The 13844-nt window shown below is 35.1% G+C and overlaps 1 protein-coding gene across 10 annotated transcripts in view; it reads left to right on the forward strand.

Moving 5' to 3' along the window:
* The window catches only part of FER (FER tyrosine kinase), a 477482-nt gene that overhangs the window by 114522 nt on the left and 349116 nt on the right, over positions 1-13844 (forward strand). For all 10 annotated transcript variants that reach the window (XM_049857769.1, XM_049857753.1, XM_049857743.1 and 7 more), the window contains 3 exons: positions 428-611; positions 7913-8050; positions 8549-8668. In XM_049857769.1, coding sequence (XP_049713726.1) covers positions 428-611; positions 7913-8050; positions 8549-8668 — 442 coding nt within the window. The remainder of the gene's footprint in view (positions 1-427; positions 612-7912; positions 8051-8548; positions 8669-13844) is intronic.

Below are 13844 nucleotides of genomic sequence, written 5' to 3' on the forward strand. Positions count from 1 at the left end.
ACCACCTCTGGTTACTCTGACTTGCCATCATTGATATCTCAAAGATAAACCTCAAAATTTAACATTATTATAAACTTTCTTGTTTTCTTGGTTTTACAGTTTTATGTTCACTGGTATTCTAACCTGATATAAGCTCTTTGAAGATGAGAAAGATCGTGTATATGAATTTTTTTTTTACTGTACATTAACCTCTCTTTACCATTTACTGAACTGCATGCATCCTTCTTAGTAGCCACTGTGCCACTGTGCTAGCTATTGGCAAATAACCAGTTTTTTTGCATAGAGCTGATCACATAGTATATGTTCAATGAAGTTTTCGTGATTATTCATAAAATGTATGAAATAATATAAAATAATGGTAACTGATTTTGCACATAGTAGAGATAAACTTTTCTTATCTCTTTGCTTTCTTCAATGTTTTCTTCAGGGAAAGAAATTGAAAAGGCCAAGGAACGTTATGACAAAGCCACAATGAAGCTTCATATTCTGCATAATCAGTATGTACTGGCATTGAAAGGGGCACAGCTTCATCAGAATCAGTATTATGACACCACACTTCCTCTGCTCCTGGACTCCTTACAAAAGATGCAAGAAGAAATGATAAAAGCACTGTAAGATAAATTTTCTATTTTTCATGAAGTAATTTCACCATTATTTTCTGTCCTAGTTAAGCTTTTGTGTAAAGTTGTCTGTATTTCATAAGCTTTGTTATTGACCCAATCCAAAAGGCAGTCCAGACCTGTTCTACCTTGGTTCTTCTTGATTTTCATTTATGGTGTCCCTTCAGTTTGTTCTCATTTTCTAAACCCCCTAGCTAATCCCAGCCAAGGCACATATTTTTGCATGTTTTTGTTTTGTTCCAGTAAGTTGGAAATTTAAAGGAAAAAAAATTCACTAGTTGACAAATGTTAAGAATTAATGATCTGCTTCCAAAGGGTTGGATGTCTAAATCTTAAACACTTGAGAAGTGCCAAGGAAATACTTTTTTGAAAGTGTTTTTTACGAGTCTCTTGTTCTCATTTTCTGTATGAGATTAAAAGCAACAAATAATTATTGAAGTTCTACTATATGCAAAACACACTGCATGGTGCTTTGGGATATAGAGATGATAGAACACAATTTTTGCCTCCAAGGAGCCAACAGACTTCTTTGATCACCAAGTCAACACAAACGTGTTTACCATACACATCTGTGTAAGACAACAACAAAAAAAATAAGCCATCATATGGTGGACTTAACTTCTTTATTGATTAGAGCTTTCCAATGGAATAGACTCCATTTCTTTCACTGAAAATGAATTTTGAGTGATTCTTCAGTGTTAGAATAGCTGCAGACAAAGAGCAGGAATAGGGAAGAGGGAAAACAAATGGGGTAGGAGTGAAGGAGAGTTAGAGAAGAAGAAAGATGTGTGATGGATTATCTCTGAGTTGGTGATCAAGTTCACAAATAAGTAGTGAATTATGAGAGAAGGAACTTGGGCAAGTCAAGTGCAGGTTCTTATAATCTAGTTAATTTATCCGTAGTTACATAAATTATCAAATGAGCCCCTAGGTTTAGTGTATTCTGAAATGTAGCAGTAAATTAATATGAAAGATGATTATGAGTATTTTTCAGGTTATGATATAAGAGGAAGCCTGAATATCGACTAATAGGTGCCAAAGTAACTATTAAAAATAAAATGACAATTTCTGAAACAAACAAGCAAAACAAACAAAATCTTTAACTTACATAAAAAATAGCACTTTGTATTTTATGAACCACTTTCGTCTGCATTTGCTCACTTCTTCCTTACAGTATCCTGGGGAGTTAGGAAGAGGAGGTTATTACTGTCCAGGTTATATCTGTCACAGACAAGTAAGGACTGGCCCAAGATCACAAAGTTAAGACATGGCAGATCTGGGACTTGAAGTGAGGTGCTCTGAGCAACCCAGCCAGTTTTCCATGAGAAGGAGTTATTTAATACGATGATTTCTATTAATGTTTTGATTTTATTTGGAATTTTTCTTTAAACACTCACCATAATTGGAGCTCTTAACTTACTCTTAAGATTTTTTCAGTTTTATCTATTTTTTTTTAAATACCCTGATATTCATGTAATTATCTCTGTTATAGAAACATCTTCAAATATGAAGAAAAAACCATGTGTTATGGATTGAATTGTGTTCCCCAGAAATGTGTGTCAAGTAGGCTAAGCCGTGATTCCCAGTATTGTGTGGTTGTCCACCATTTTGTGATCCGATGGATTACCCTATGTGTTGTAAATCCTAATCTCTATGATATTGTAGACAGGATTAGAGGCAGTTATGTTAATGAGACAGGACTGAATCTATAGGATTAGGTTGTATCTTGAGTCAGTTTCTTTTGAGATATAAAAGAGAAATCAGCAGAGAGAATGGGAACCTCATGCCACCAAGAATGAAGAACTGGATAGGGAGCGCATCCTTTGGACCTGGGGTTCCTGCACTGAGAAGCTCCTAGACTAGTGGAAAGCTGATGACAAGGGCCTTCCACCAGAACTGACAGAGAGAGAAAGCCTTCCCCTGGAGCTGATAGCCTGAATTCAGACTTCTAGCCTCCTAAACTGTGAGAGAATGAATTTTTCTTTGTTAAAACCATCCACTTGTAGTATTTCTGTTATAGCAGCACTAGACAACTAAGACAGAATTTGTTACTGGGAGTGGGGTACTACTCTAACAGATACCTAGAATGTGGAAGTGGTTTTGAAACTGTGAATAGGTAGAGGCTAGAAGAGTTTTAAAGTAAAAGCCTAGATTGCCTTGAAGAGGCCGTTGGTAGAATTGTGGATATAAAAGAACTCCAGAGAGGACTCAGAAGGAAGTGAGGAAAGCTGTAACACTGAAGAAGGTGTATGCAGCAAGAAGCAGCAGCAGAGAAACGGCAGCAGTAGAACTAGGAGACTGATGTGAGACAGTGCTGGAGCTGACCCATGGAGAGAGAGAGCTGAGTGCCTTTGCACAGGAGGCTTCCTGGCAGAGCGGAGTGCCTCTGTATACTTACCAGTGGAGTTAGGCTTGCCAACCTAGGTAGCAAGAGAGCTGAGTGCCTTCCAGACGAAGTTTACTAGTGGAGTGGAGTGCCTCCAGACACTTATCAGTGGAGCTATAGAGCTTTGGAACACTTGCCCCAGCAGGGCGGATGCAGGTGTAGAGGCCAAGGAACCAGGAAGCAGAAGCTGAAGAGACAAGAAACACTGGAAGCATAGCTGCCTCAGTCTCAAATGGTAGGGCCAAGACCTCTGGGGTCTTAAAGGGTGAAGCCATTGTCTCTGGGGCTTCAAAGGCTGGGGCCACAACTTCCTAGGTTTCCAAGAGTCAGACCTTCCAACTTGGTTCTGGAGTGTAGGGCTGCAGTTCACGAGTGCCAACGGGATGAGGTTGACTGTACTGCCCAAAGCTGAGGGAGCAAGGCTGCCATGCTCAAAGGGCAGAAGAACCAGGACTACCCAGGCTGAGGGAGTAGGGTCACCACTCAGATGGACTAGGAGAATAGGGCCGCTCAAAGGCGAGGGAGCAGAGTTGCCATTCCAGTGGGCCTGGAAGGCCCAGCTGAAGCCCAGCACCACCCTCCACCCAGAATCTGGAGGGTGTGGCCAACATCCAGAGTGTGAAGGGCAGGGCCATTGCCTAAATGGTCTCAGAGAACAGAGGATTATTTGAAAGCCTTGAGAGCTAATGTAGTGTGTTCTGCTGACCTGCTTCATGCCTGTTATCCCTTCTCTCCCTCCATTTTCTCCCATTTGTAATGAAAATGCCTACCTTGTGCCTGCTCCACCATTATACTTTGGAAGCAGATGACTTGTAGTCTAGATTTCACAGAGGAAGAGGAATTTTGCTCCAGGATGACATTTGGACTTGAAGTTGATTTAATACTTTTGGGATGATATGATGGGATGGAAGTGTTTTACATGTGGTAAGGATATAAATTTTGGGAGCACAAAGGGTGGAACTTGTAGATTGAATTGTGTCCCCCCAAAATGTGTCAACTTGTCTAGACCATGATTCCCAGTATTGTGTGACTGGCCACCATTTTGTGATCTAATGTGATTATCCTATGTGTTGTGAATCCTAATCTCTGTGATGTTAAGGAGGCAGGCTTAGAGGCAGTTATGTTAATGAGGCAGGACTCATTCTACAGGATTAGGTTGTTTCTTGAGCCAACCTTTTTTGAAATATAAAAGAGAGAATCGAGCAGAGAGGATGGGGACATCACGCCACCAAGAATGAAGAACCAGGAAGGGAGGGCATCACTTGGACCTGGGGTCCCTGCACTGAGAAGCTGCTAGACCAGGAAAAGATTGATGACAAGGATCTTCCACTAGAATGGACAAAGTTTTCCTCTGGAGCTGGTGCCTGAATTCAGACTTCTAGCCTCATAAACTGTGAGAGAATAAATTTCTCTTTGTTAAAGCCATTTTTATGTGGTATTTCTGTTATAAGCAGCACCAGATAACTAAGACTCTGTGTAATAATAGACCATTCTCTAATCTGTCTGAAAATTTATTTTTGTTTGTAACCATTAGAAATGTTATGATCTTTATGATTTGTGACATTACTTTTACTTCTTAAAATATGATTAAAAAAAGTAATATGAACATAACATTTCAGACATACATGATTAAAAATTTTTAATAGTTGTGTAAGTAGCCTTGGTGGTGTAGTGGTTGAGTGCTTGGCTGCTAATTGAGAGATTGGTGGCTCGAACCCACCAGCTTCTCTTTGGGAGAAGATTTGGCAGTCTGCTTCCATAAAGGTTAAAGCCCTGGAAACCCTATGGGGAAGTTCTGCTGTATCCTATACAGTCTCCATGAATTGAAATCGACTGGATGGCAATGGGTTGTTTTTTAATAGTTGCATTGAAAAAATAAAAAACAGGTAAAATTAATTTTAATAATATATTTTATTTAATCCAGTATATCCAAAAGTTGTCATATAGACATGTAATCAATATTAAAATTAATAATGGGATTTTTTTGAGGGGTAGGTCTTTGAAATCTGGTGTATATTTTGCAGTTACAACAGATCTCAATTTAGAGTAGTGACATATTAGGCAAGTTCAGTAAGTAATATAAATTATTTGGATAATAGTTTAATATAGGCTTTCAAAATAGACACCCTTTTTTGACTCCTTTCTTTTATTAAAAAAAAAACCTCTTGAATTTTTAATAGTTACCAATTTTGGGATATTTTGAATATTAATGGTGAGGCCAAAATATTACTTTATAGATGTTTTATTTAGGATTGTATGGCAGATAAATAGTAACATAAATTCTCTTAGTTTGACAACTTTTAGGATTCAGTTGTAAAGTTCATTTTAAGGAATAGCATATATTGAACTACACAGGTAAATACCCCTCTGCAGCCAATCTCGTTCTGCTTCTATCATTTTCACTGAGTCGGATTTTGTCATTCTTCCAGGGTCCTTTCAGATGTTTCTTGATTTATTAAATCTGCAACAAAAGCTTCAGATTGATTTGAGTTTTTCAGACCATCCTTGGTAGATTTGTATCTCTCCTGCAGATGGTTTGCCTTCTCGATGTTCCATGGAGGGATTTCTATGTATGTGTTGGAATGACACACAGGTGTTAGGGATGGGTGGGTTGTTCGCGTGGTTCCTTCGTAGCCTGGTGCCTTTAAGAGCCATCACGTATGCCAGAGGACTCCGGACTTGTCAGTAGCCGTTTCTTTGCAGTCATTTAAATTTTTAGAGTTATCAACTCTGACAACTTTTATAAAGTACAGATATGCCAAGGAGATAGGCCTTTATTAGCATTTATTTTAACACTGTAGGTATTTTAGAGCTCTTTTTTTTATGTTTGTTTCTGATTTATGATTATTTTTTATTGTGGCATTGAGGATAGTTTCTACACAACCTATGTAAATTATGCTGTTTTATGTTTCTCTTCATATATATGCTTTAACTGGGAAACCTGATTGATGGGAGGGTTACTTTGCGACCTGACAGTTTTATGTTGGCTTATTTGTATGAACATTTAATTACCTGCATGTATTTTACTTTAGCTAATTGCTTGATTAATGAATGACTAGAAGTGTTATCAATAAATTGAACTTCCTTTGCATTTATAAATGACAGTATCTTTTTCACTGTGCAGTATATTGAAAAAGGCGAACACTAAGGTCAATAATACGAGTAGCCATTGGTTCTCATTGCTGCACATGGTTCTTCTATACATGTGTTGTAAATCCTAACCTCCTATGCCTGTGGTTATAATCCCATTTGGGAATGGGTTGTCTTTGTTATGTTAATGAGGCAGGATTAATGTAAGGTATATTTTGAGTCAATCTCTTGAGATATAAAAGAGATTAAACAAGCATGCAAAAAATAGAGATGAAGGAAGAGGGATGGCAAGCCATATGAAGATCGCCAAGAAGCAGAAGCTCAGAGAGACAAGGACATTCCTCAGAGCTGACAGAGAGAGAAAGCCTTCCCCTAGAGCCGCTGGCACCCTGAATTCGAACTTCTAGCTTCCTAAAATGGGAAAAAATAAATTTCTGTTGGTTAAAGATGCCCATTTATGGTATTTCTGTTACAGGAACACTAGATAACCAAGACAGTTACTTATTCTTACTTTAAATTATATATTATATAAATTATATATTGATTTAGATGTATTTCCTTTCCTACTTTCATTTCATGAATCAGTTTTTTTCACTTTTCATATCAGTCTTTAATAACAGTGTTTTCATCATCACTGAAACCTCTTTTGAATGTGTAATAGTTTCCTAAAACATATTTCTCTTTACTTTTTAATAAATTGTTTGAAATCTGATATTTTAAAATCACTGAAATTGAATCCTGTGACACAAGGACTCATTCAGATGGTATTAGGGGATTTATTTGCCTTCCCCATGCCCCTCCCCATTTGTCTTAGAGGTGAATATTAATGATCTCCATTATTGTATTGCTTTGTAAGAGTTATCTTTAAAAGGGTCGTTTACAGTAATAACATTTAATAGTTTCAATTATAAGATTATAACTCTAGGGATATTTATTAAATCTGCATTAAATTTTTCTGGCTCCTCTTTTCTTTGAATTGTGTCTTTCAGGTGATTTCTGTAAGCATTCTAAACTAGCATTTCCTGAAATAGTTTATGTGTTTTTTTACTCAAACAGTATTTTGTTATTTAAAAAAAAGTAATTGAGAGAATACTTCATGAGAGATTTTATAAGGCTTTGGAAAAGAAAAACAAACCTTGCCTCATATTTATTTAGGCATACGCAGTATAAGCTTGTCTGCACTTGCTGTGAAATCCACTGATGCCCAGCGATAGGATAGCTTTCTTAAGTTTGGAATCTGGTCTTGGCAACAGAACAGTTTTTTCCTTTTTGCATGTATTAGATTAGGCTAATAACTTTGCTGTCACTTTTTTTTTTTTGCTACTGACTGGAGGTCAAGAACAGATATTTAGATGGCATTGATGACAGAGAACCAGATGAACTCTTTATGTGCATGTATAGAAAAGAGCAAAGGCCCAGGAGCAAGAGAAGAACCAAAAGGGTAGCATGTGTGAGGAAATGACGGATACTGGAAGGAAAATTAAAGAGGTGGGAGTTGGCCCAGAGTTCCATGTTATAGAATCCAAAATTTTTATGAGAATGTTTGGAAATAGAAAGTGAGCAACAATGACCTTACATATTAGACATATCACATACATGCTGGAAAAGGTAATGTTTTATTCTAATTTGCAATTATTATACCAAATGTCAGGTGTTAATCTGTACATTTACATAATTCCTTCACTTTACCATCCTGGTACATGGAATCACATCTGTAAATATTGTATATTATTTCTTATATTTATTGCTCTGATTAATTTTTAGGACTGTATTCCCTTGACAGAATTTTAAATGTTGTAAAAATTTTTCTTTCCAGAAAAGGTATATTTGACGAATACAGCCAGATAACCAGTCTTGTTACAGAGGAAATAGTGAATGTCCATAAAGAGATTCAAGTGTCAGTTGAACAGATAGATCCTAGCACAGAATACAATAATTTCATAGATGTTCACAGGTATGATATTTTTATTCCTCTTTCAGCATTTAATGGTGTTATATTTTTTACCATATAATATTTAATCCAATTGAAAAAAGAAATATTTAAGTGATAAGACAGGATATTTTAGATTATCTGCCTTTAATTATTTTCAAAGTCCTTTCTCATTGATGATAACTATTTATATTATGACCTTTTAAATTTTCTTAGTTATCATATCATTGCTTAAATCTATAATCTGTAAAACTATTTTATTTTTAACATTTATGTAATAATAATACTATTATTTATATGCATATTTAGCTTTATGGTGTACCAATTACTTTTCCATTCATGAATCATCCTATTTTATATTCATTACAATTGTGACATGAATGAAGAGGTTTATCTCTGAATTGTACAAAGGGAAAACTAAGATTCAAGTTACCTGACTGTATCTATGAAGCCTAAGATTTGGTATGCACTAAACTGTAGTATTATAGTGTAATCACACTGATCAAAATTATGCTTTACTAGAACAACGGCTGCTAAAGAACAAGACATTGAGTTTGATACTTCCTTACTAGAAGAAAATGAAAATCTTCAGGCAAATGAGATCATGTGGAATAATTTAACAGCAGAAAGTTTGCAAGTAATGTAAGTATTTGAAAATCTGAATAGCGTTAGTGTTGTTATTGCTGTATAGTTGTACTTTATCGGATTTAAAATTCTATTTTTTTTTTCAAGTGAAAAAAGTAAATTAAAATTCAGTTGATTTTTGTTAAATCTTCTGACAAATAGACTACACCTACTGTCTCGTTACTGGACATTTCATATTTACAGCAATAGTAAAAAATCTGCTATCTGACTGTTTTGTGCATTAATGATGTATACCTGGCAGTGACATACGTCTGACAGTATCAAATACCGAGGTGTGAGGCGAGAGTGAACGCTGGCTGTGATGGTTAAGGTTATGTGTCAGCTTGGCTGGGCCGTGGTTCTCAGTAGTTTGGCAGTTAATATGATGATGTAATTTAGAAGTTATGTAATGATGTAATTTGGCAGTTATGCAATGATGTAGTCGTCCTCCATTTTGTGATCTGATGTGATCACATAATGCTGATTTTCACATAATGACCTGGTCTTTGGAACCTAAACATGTCTGTAAGTGAAGAGTGGGTATACTTTTTCTCACTGCCGTCACTAATATTGATAATTCTCAAAATCAGGGTTCTGTGTTATGTTACTTACATTCATTTACCCAATCATTAGTCATATCTTTCACTGGAATAATGCTTATTTCTCTTCAGAAGTTATTTTTGTTTTCTATTCCATTTGATCCTCAAAACTGACTAAAAGAATCATTTTGGAAATGAAGACACTAAATGTTAGAGATTAGGTACTCATCAATATCGGAAGCATTTAGTTACAAAACCTTGACTTTCCGTGGAGTTCTTCTACCTTTAAACAGGGATGTCTCATATTATAGGCTATTAAATAAATTAGTTCTTTAGTTTATTACTGTTACATACAATTTTTAGAAATTTTGAGAAATTTTAATGTCTTTTAGTATCTTTTAAACATTAACAGCAATTAATAGTACATTTTTGAATTTAGAAAACATAATAAAGGGATTCTACTTTTATTTAACCTATCTTAAGATTTTGTTCAGGTGCAACACAAAGAAACTTATACTTATTAATAAACATTGTGTGTGCTTATCTGTGTATGAGAACAACAGCTAGAAATGATTTTGCATTCATTTTCTCTTCAATTTTGGCCACGCTATATCATCTGTTAGAATTTAACATCAGAAGACTCAGCCAAAAGGCGCAATTAATTTGTTCACATCTGATATAATTAAACAACCTCCTTTCTATTGTTCAGTAACATTGTATTGTTACAGATAATTAATTTAGTGGTAGTACTCTGGGACTAGCTCTTGGGAAGGAGTTTGATATCTTTGAAGCTGGCTAGGTGGGATTGTAGAAACAATAAATGCTTGCCAAATTGTCTATACAAGATGAAGGCTGAATAATTATTGTGGACTGACTGCTGATGAAAGGATTGTAGGCATGGGAGTACCCTGCATTAGAGAGTTTTTCTTAGCAACCATATTGGGATTCTTGAAGCTAGTCCCCAAATTTTTAAAGCCCTCCATAGGATTCTCACTTTAATCATTGACTTTAGATATATCACTATAAGGCCAACTATTTCCTAAACCAGTTGTTCTCACCAAGGGTGATTTTTTTTTTCCCCCTCAGGGGACATTTGACAATGTCTGGTGGCATTTTTGGTTCTAGGTATCTAGTGTATAGAGGCCAGGGATACCTCTAAACATCCTATGAGCACAGGAAGGCCTCCCAGAACAAAGAATTATCTGGTCCAAAATGTCAGTAGTGCCATGGTTGAGAAACTGTGGTCCAAACAATAGATTTGGATGCACGGCACAAAATGGATGACAGAGTTTATCCATTTTTTTAATTTCTGTGCTGCTTGATTAATGATGGAATATGACATGACTTACTCCTGTGTTTTTGTTATGACTATATTGCTTCCAAATTATTCGTTCATTTATTCATCTAAATATATTTACTTATATCTAAGGTTGTAAGGGTTAATACCTCCAAGGACTTTACAGTACGAATGGTCAATTTGTTTTAATTAACACCAAGAAAGAATGAACATATTGTAGTATAATGTGGTAAAATAAAAATAAGCTGTTATAAGCTTATGTAAACTCAGAGCTTTTGGGACCAAAGAAGAATTTGTGTTACTGCCTTTCATCGTATAATAAGAGCAAAATTCGTTATGCTCATAAATCATTATTTCTTTTTTTATGGTGATAAAATAATGAACAAAAATTAATAAGATAATAAATCTTTGATAATATGATAGAAGATTTAATTGCATACCTTTACTTTAGCTGCATTTCCTTGAACAGTGTCTGTATTCAGGATATGAGTTTAAATGGTTAAGAGTTTTATTTCAAGAATGAGTTATTCAGTGTATATTGACAGTGTTAAAAAAATCTAAGGTAAGTCCATAAAATCTGTAAACATTTTTTAAATGTAAGTAGGAATTAGAAAAATCTTACTTTCTTTTGGTTTAAAATTAAACATCCTACCTTTCCTGAAGGCATTGAAATTGAGATTGTTAATTTTGTTGATTATGTTGAAAAACTATGTCAAATGGAATGAAACTATTGAGTAGGAGTAAATACAAATGACCAAAAATCATGTGAAAAGATACTCTTTATTGATAAAGAAATATAAATTTTAAAAAAGAGGCTTTTTTTATTTACCAGATTGGCAAAGATTAGCCTGTTTGTCAAGTCAATTCTGACTCATAACAACCCTACAGGACAGCGTAGAACTGCCCCGTAGGGTTTCCAGGGAGTGGCCAGTGGATCTGAACTGCCAGCCTTTCGGTTAGCAGCTATAGCACTTAAGCACTGTGCCACCAGGGCTCCAAAGATTAGACAATTTGATAAGACTGAGTGTTATGTAGGATATGAAGAAATAAGCCCTCTTATGAAGTGTTGGTAGAAATATAAAATGGTATAACCATTGTGGAAGATAATTTGGCAATATATGTCAAAATTCAGTGTGCACATACCCTTTGACTTAGAAGTTGCACTTATAGAACTTGCAAAAATATATGTACAAACTAAAGTGGTATGTTGCTTGGGTCTGAGTCCTGGCAGTGCCAAGTGGATATGGCATATCCGTACTATATCCACAATTTTTCCATATTATGCAGGTTTTTAGTACAAAGAGATAGGTTTATATATATGCTTATATGGAAACCTCTCCCAAATATATGATAAAGAGCAAAAAGAAGTTACATAATAATATTTATGGAGTAACTGTTAATTAAAAATAATAGTACGTATAAAGGTTTCTATTCACATAGAACATGTCTTGGAAGTGGGGTGAATGGATGGCGTAAGTAGGAAAGGATGTCGGGGCCAAAAGTTATAATAATGTTAAGTGTGGCTTTATTTCTGATCTCTTTGCAATTTTATTGTCAGCAGGACTCCCTCCATAGTAATAGCTATTTATTTTTCCTCCCATTGTGTCAGTTCCTTATCACTTCACCAAACATTTGTTCTTAAATCACATTGTTGTATATACTTTTAGAACAGAGCGCTCTCAAAGGCTCTATTTGAATATACTGGTACTTTATGGCCTGTCCATCTGTGAATGCTAATGCATTATTAAGGAATTGTATTAAGAAAAAGTTCAGAACATTTTTTTTCTGTTTTGCTCTTTATGCTTGTATAACTGATCAGTGACCCTGTTCTTTGTGGAAGGTTACATTACTTTGGAAATAAGAATCTCTGATCTTTAACTCCTAGAGAATTTTCTTAAAAATTGGAGCCACAGTGACAACCTGCCTAATTGCTAGTTAGAAGTGGTATAAAACATAGAATAAATTGGACTATAGTTTATTTTGACTTTCAAAATTGTTGGCTAGCTGTTAGATATTTTGAATGATTAACATCTTTGTTGAATGAGTGAGTGAATGAAGATGGTTTTATGGAGAGATTTCTGGAAATTTCTAAACAGTGGATCTCATCTCTAGATTAGGATCACTTGGAAAACTTTTAAAAATGCTAATGTCTGCTTCCCCTTTCCCCCCACCAAACCAATTAAATAAGATTTTCAGAGAGTGAGATCCAGACATTGACATTTTCAGTAAATTCTCCAGAAGATTTAATTTCAGGAAGGATTGAAAATTCCTACTGTAAGCCCAGGAAAATTGGTAAAAAGTCATAGGTCATAGTTTTGTTGATTTCTGAAAATTTTCAGAATACAGTTCTTTGATTTCTGAAAATTTTCAAAGGGATTCATGACCCCAAATGCCTGAAGACTATGATTTTACTTGAATATCTGCATTTCATATTTAAAAAATATCTTTTTGTTAAACTTTACTAAAGAACTTACATTCCTCCAATTGAATAGCTTTATTGGGAAAGAAATTAGCATTTTTATAATCGTCTAATTGGAATTCTTTTTTGAGTCTTTGTTTTTTCTTCCAATCTGCCATATTCTGGACCAGTCTTGACTTGTATTTGAGTTTTAAAATAGATGCTCTTTCCCTAAGGTTATCTCTTTCACTTTGCTAGTCATAAAAAGTCACCTTTTATTTTTATTTTTTTTAGATTCTCAAATGTAACATAAAAATAACTGTTTTCATTAGCAGAAACTTGTTGTCAATTGCAGTGAGGCAGCTCTGACTCATGGCAACCTTGTGTACAACAGAACAAAACATTACCTGGTTCTGTGCCATCTTTGGAAACTTATTCACTGTAAATTTAATAATTTACATTCTTGCACTAGATTGCATTTTATTGTATTATATAGATTCTTCCCAAATCGTCTTCAAATGCCACACTTTTAAGACACAGTGGAATGGGGGCTATTTTATTATTAAATTAGATGTGCTATAGGAAAAAAAATCATAACGTTTAATAAAGCAAAAAGAAAGTTTTATTCGGCATATATTCAAAAAGGGAGAAGTGAGAAGCGGACAAGTGTGCTGCCAGAGCTAATGTCTGCCCGAATATGTGACAGGTTACAGCATCATCAGTATGTATTAACATCACAGAATGGGTAGAATCATCGAAAGCTCACTTTTTCACCGACTGGCTAAAAGCTGCTAGATCAACGTGATTCTACATTTTGAATCATCCTTCTTAATAATCATTGGTACAGGTTTTAGTAACGACAGTCAGGAAGGTCTTCATTGGTCCAACAATTTTCTATTCACTAAATGCTAATAGAAAAATATATGAGTGGTAAGTCCTTTGTGTTCTGTTTGATTGGCC

This window comes from Elephas maximus, chromosome 2 (assembly GCF_024166365.1).
Source record: "Elephas maximus indicus isolate mEleMax1 chromosome 2, mEleMax1 primary haplotype, whole genome shotgun sequence".
Lineage (NCBI taxonomy): Eukaryota > Metazoa > Chordata > Mammalia > Proboscidea > Elephantidae > Elephas > Elephas maximus.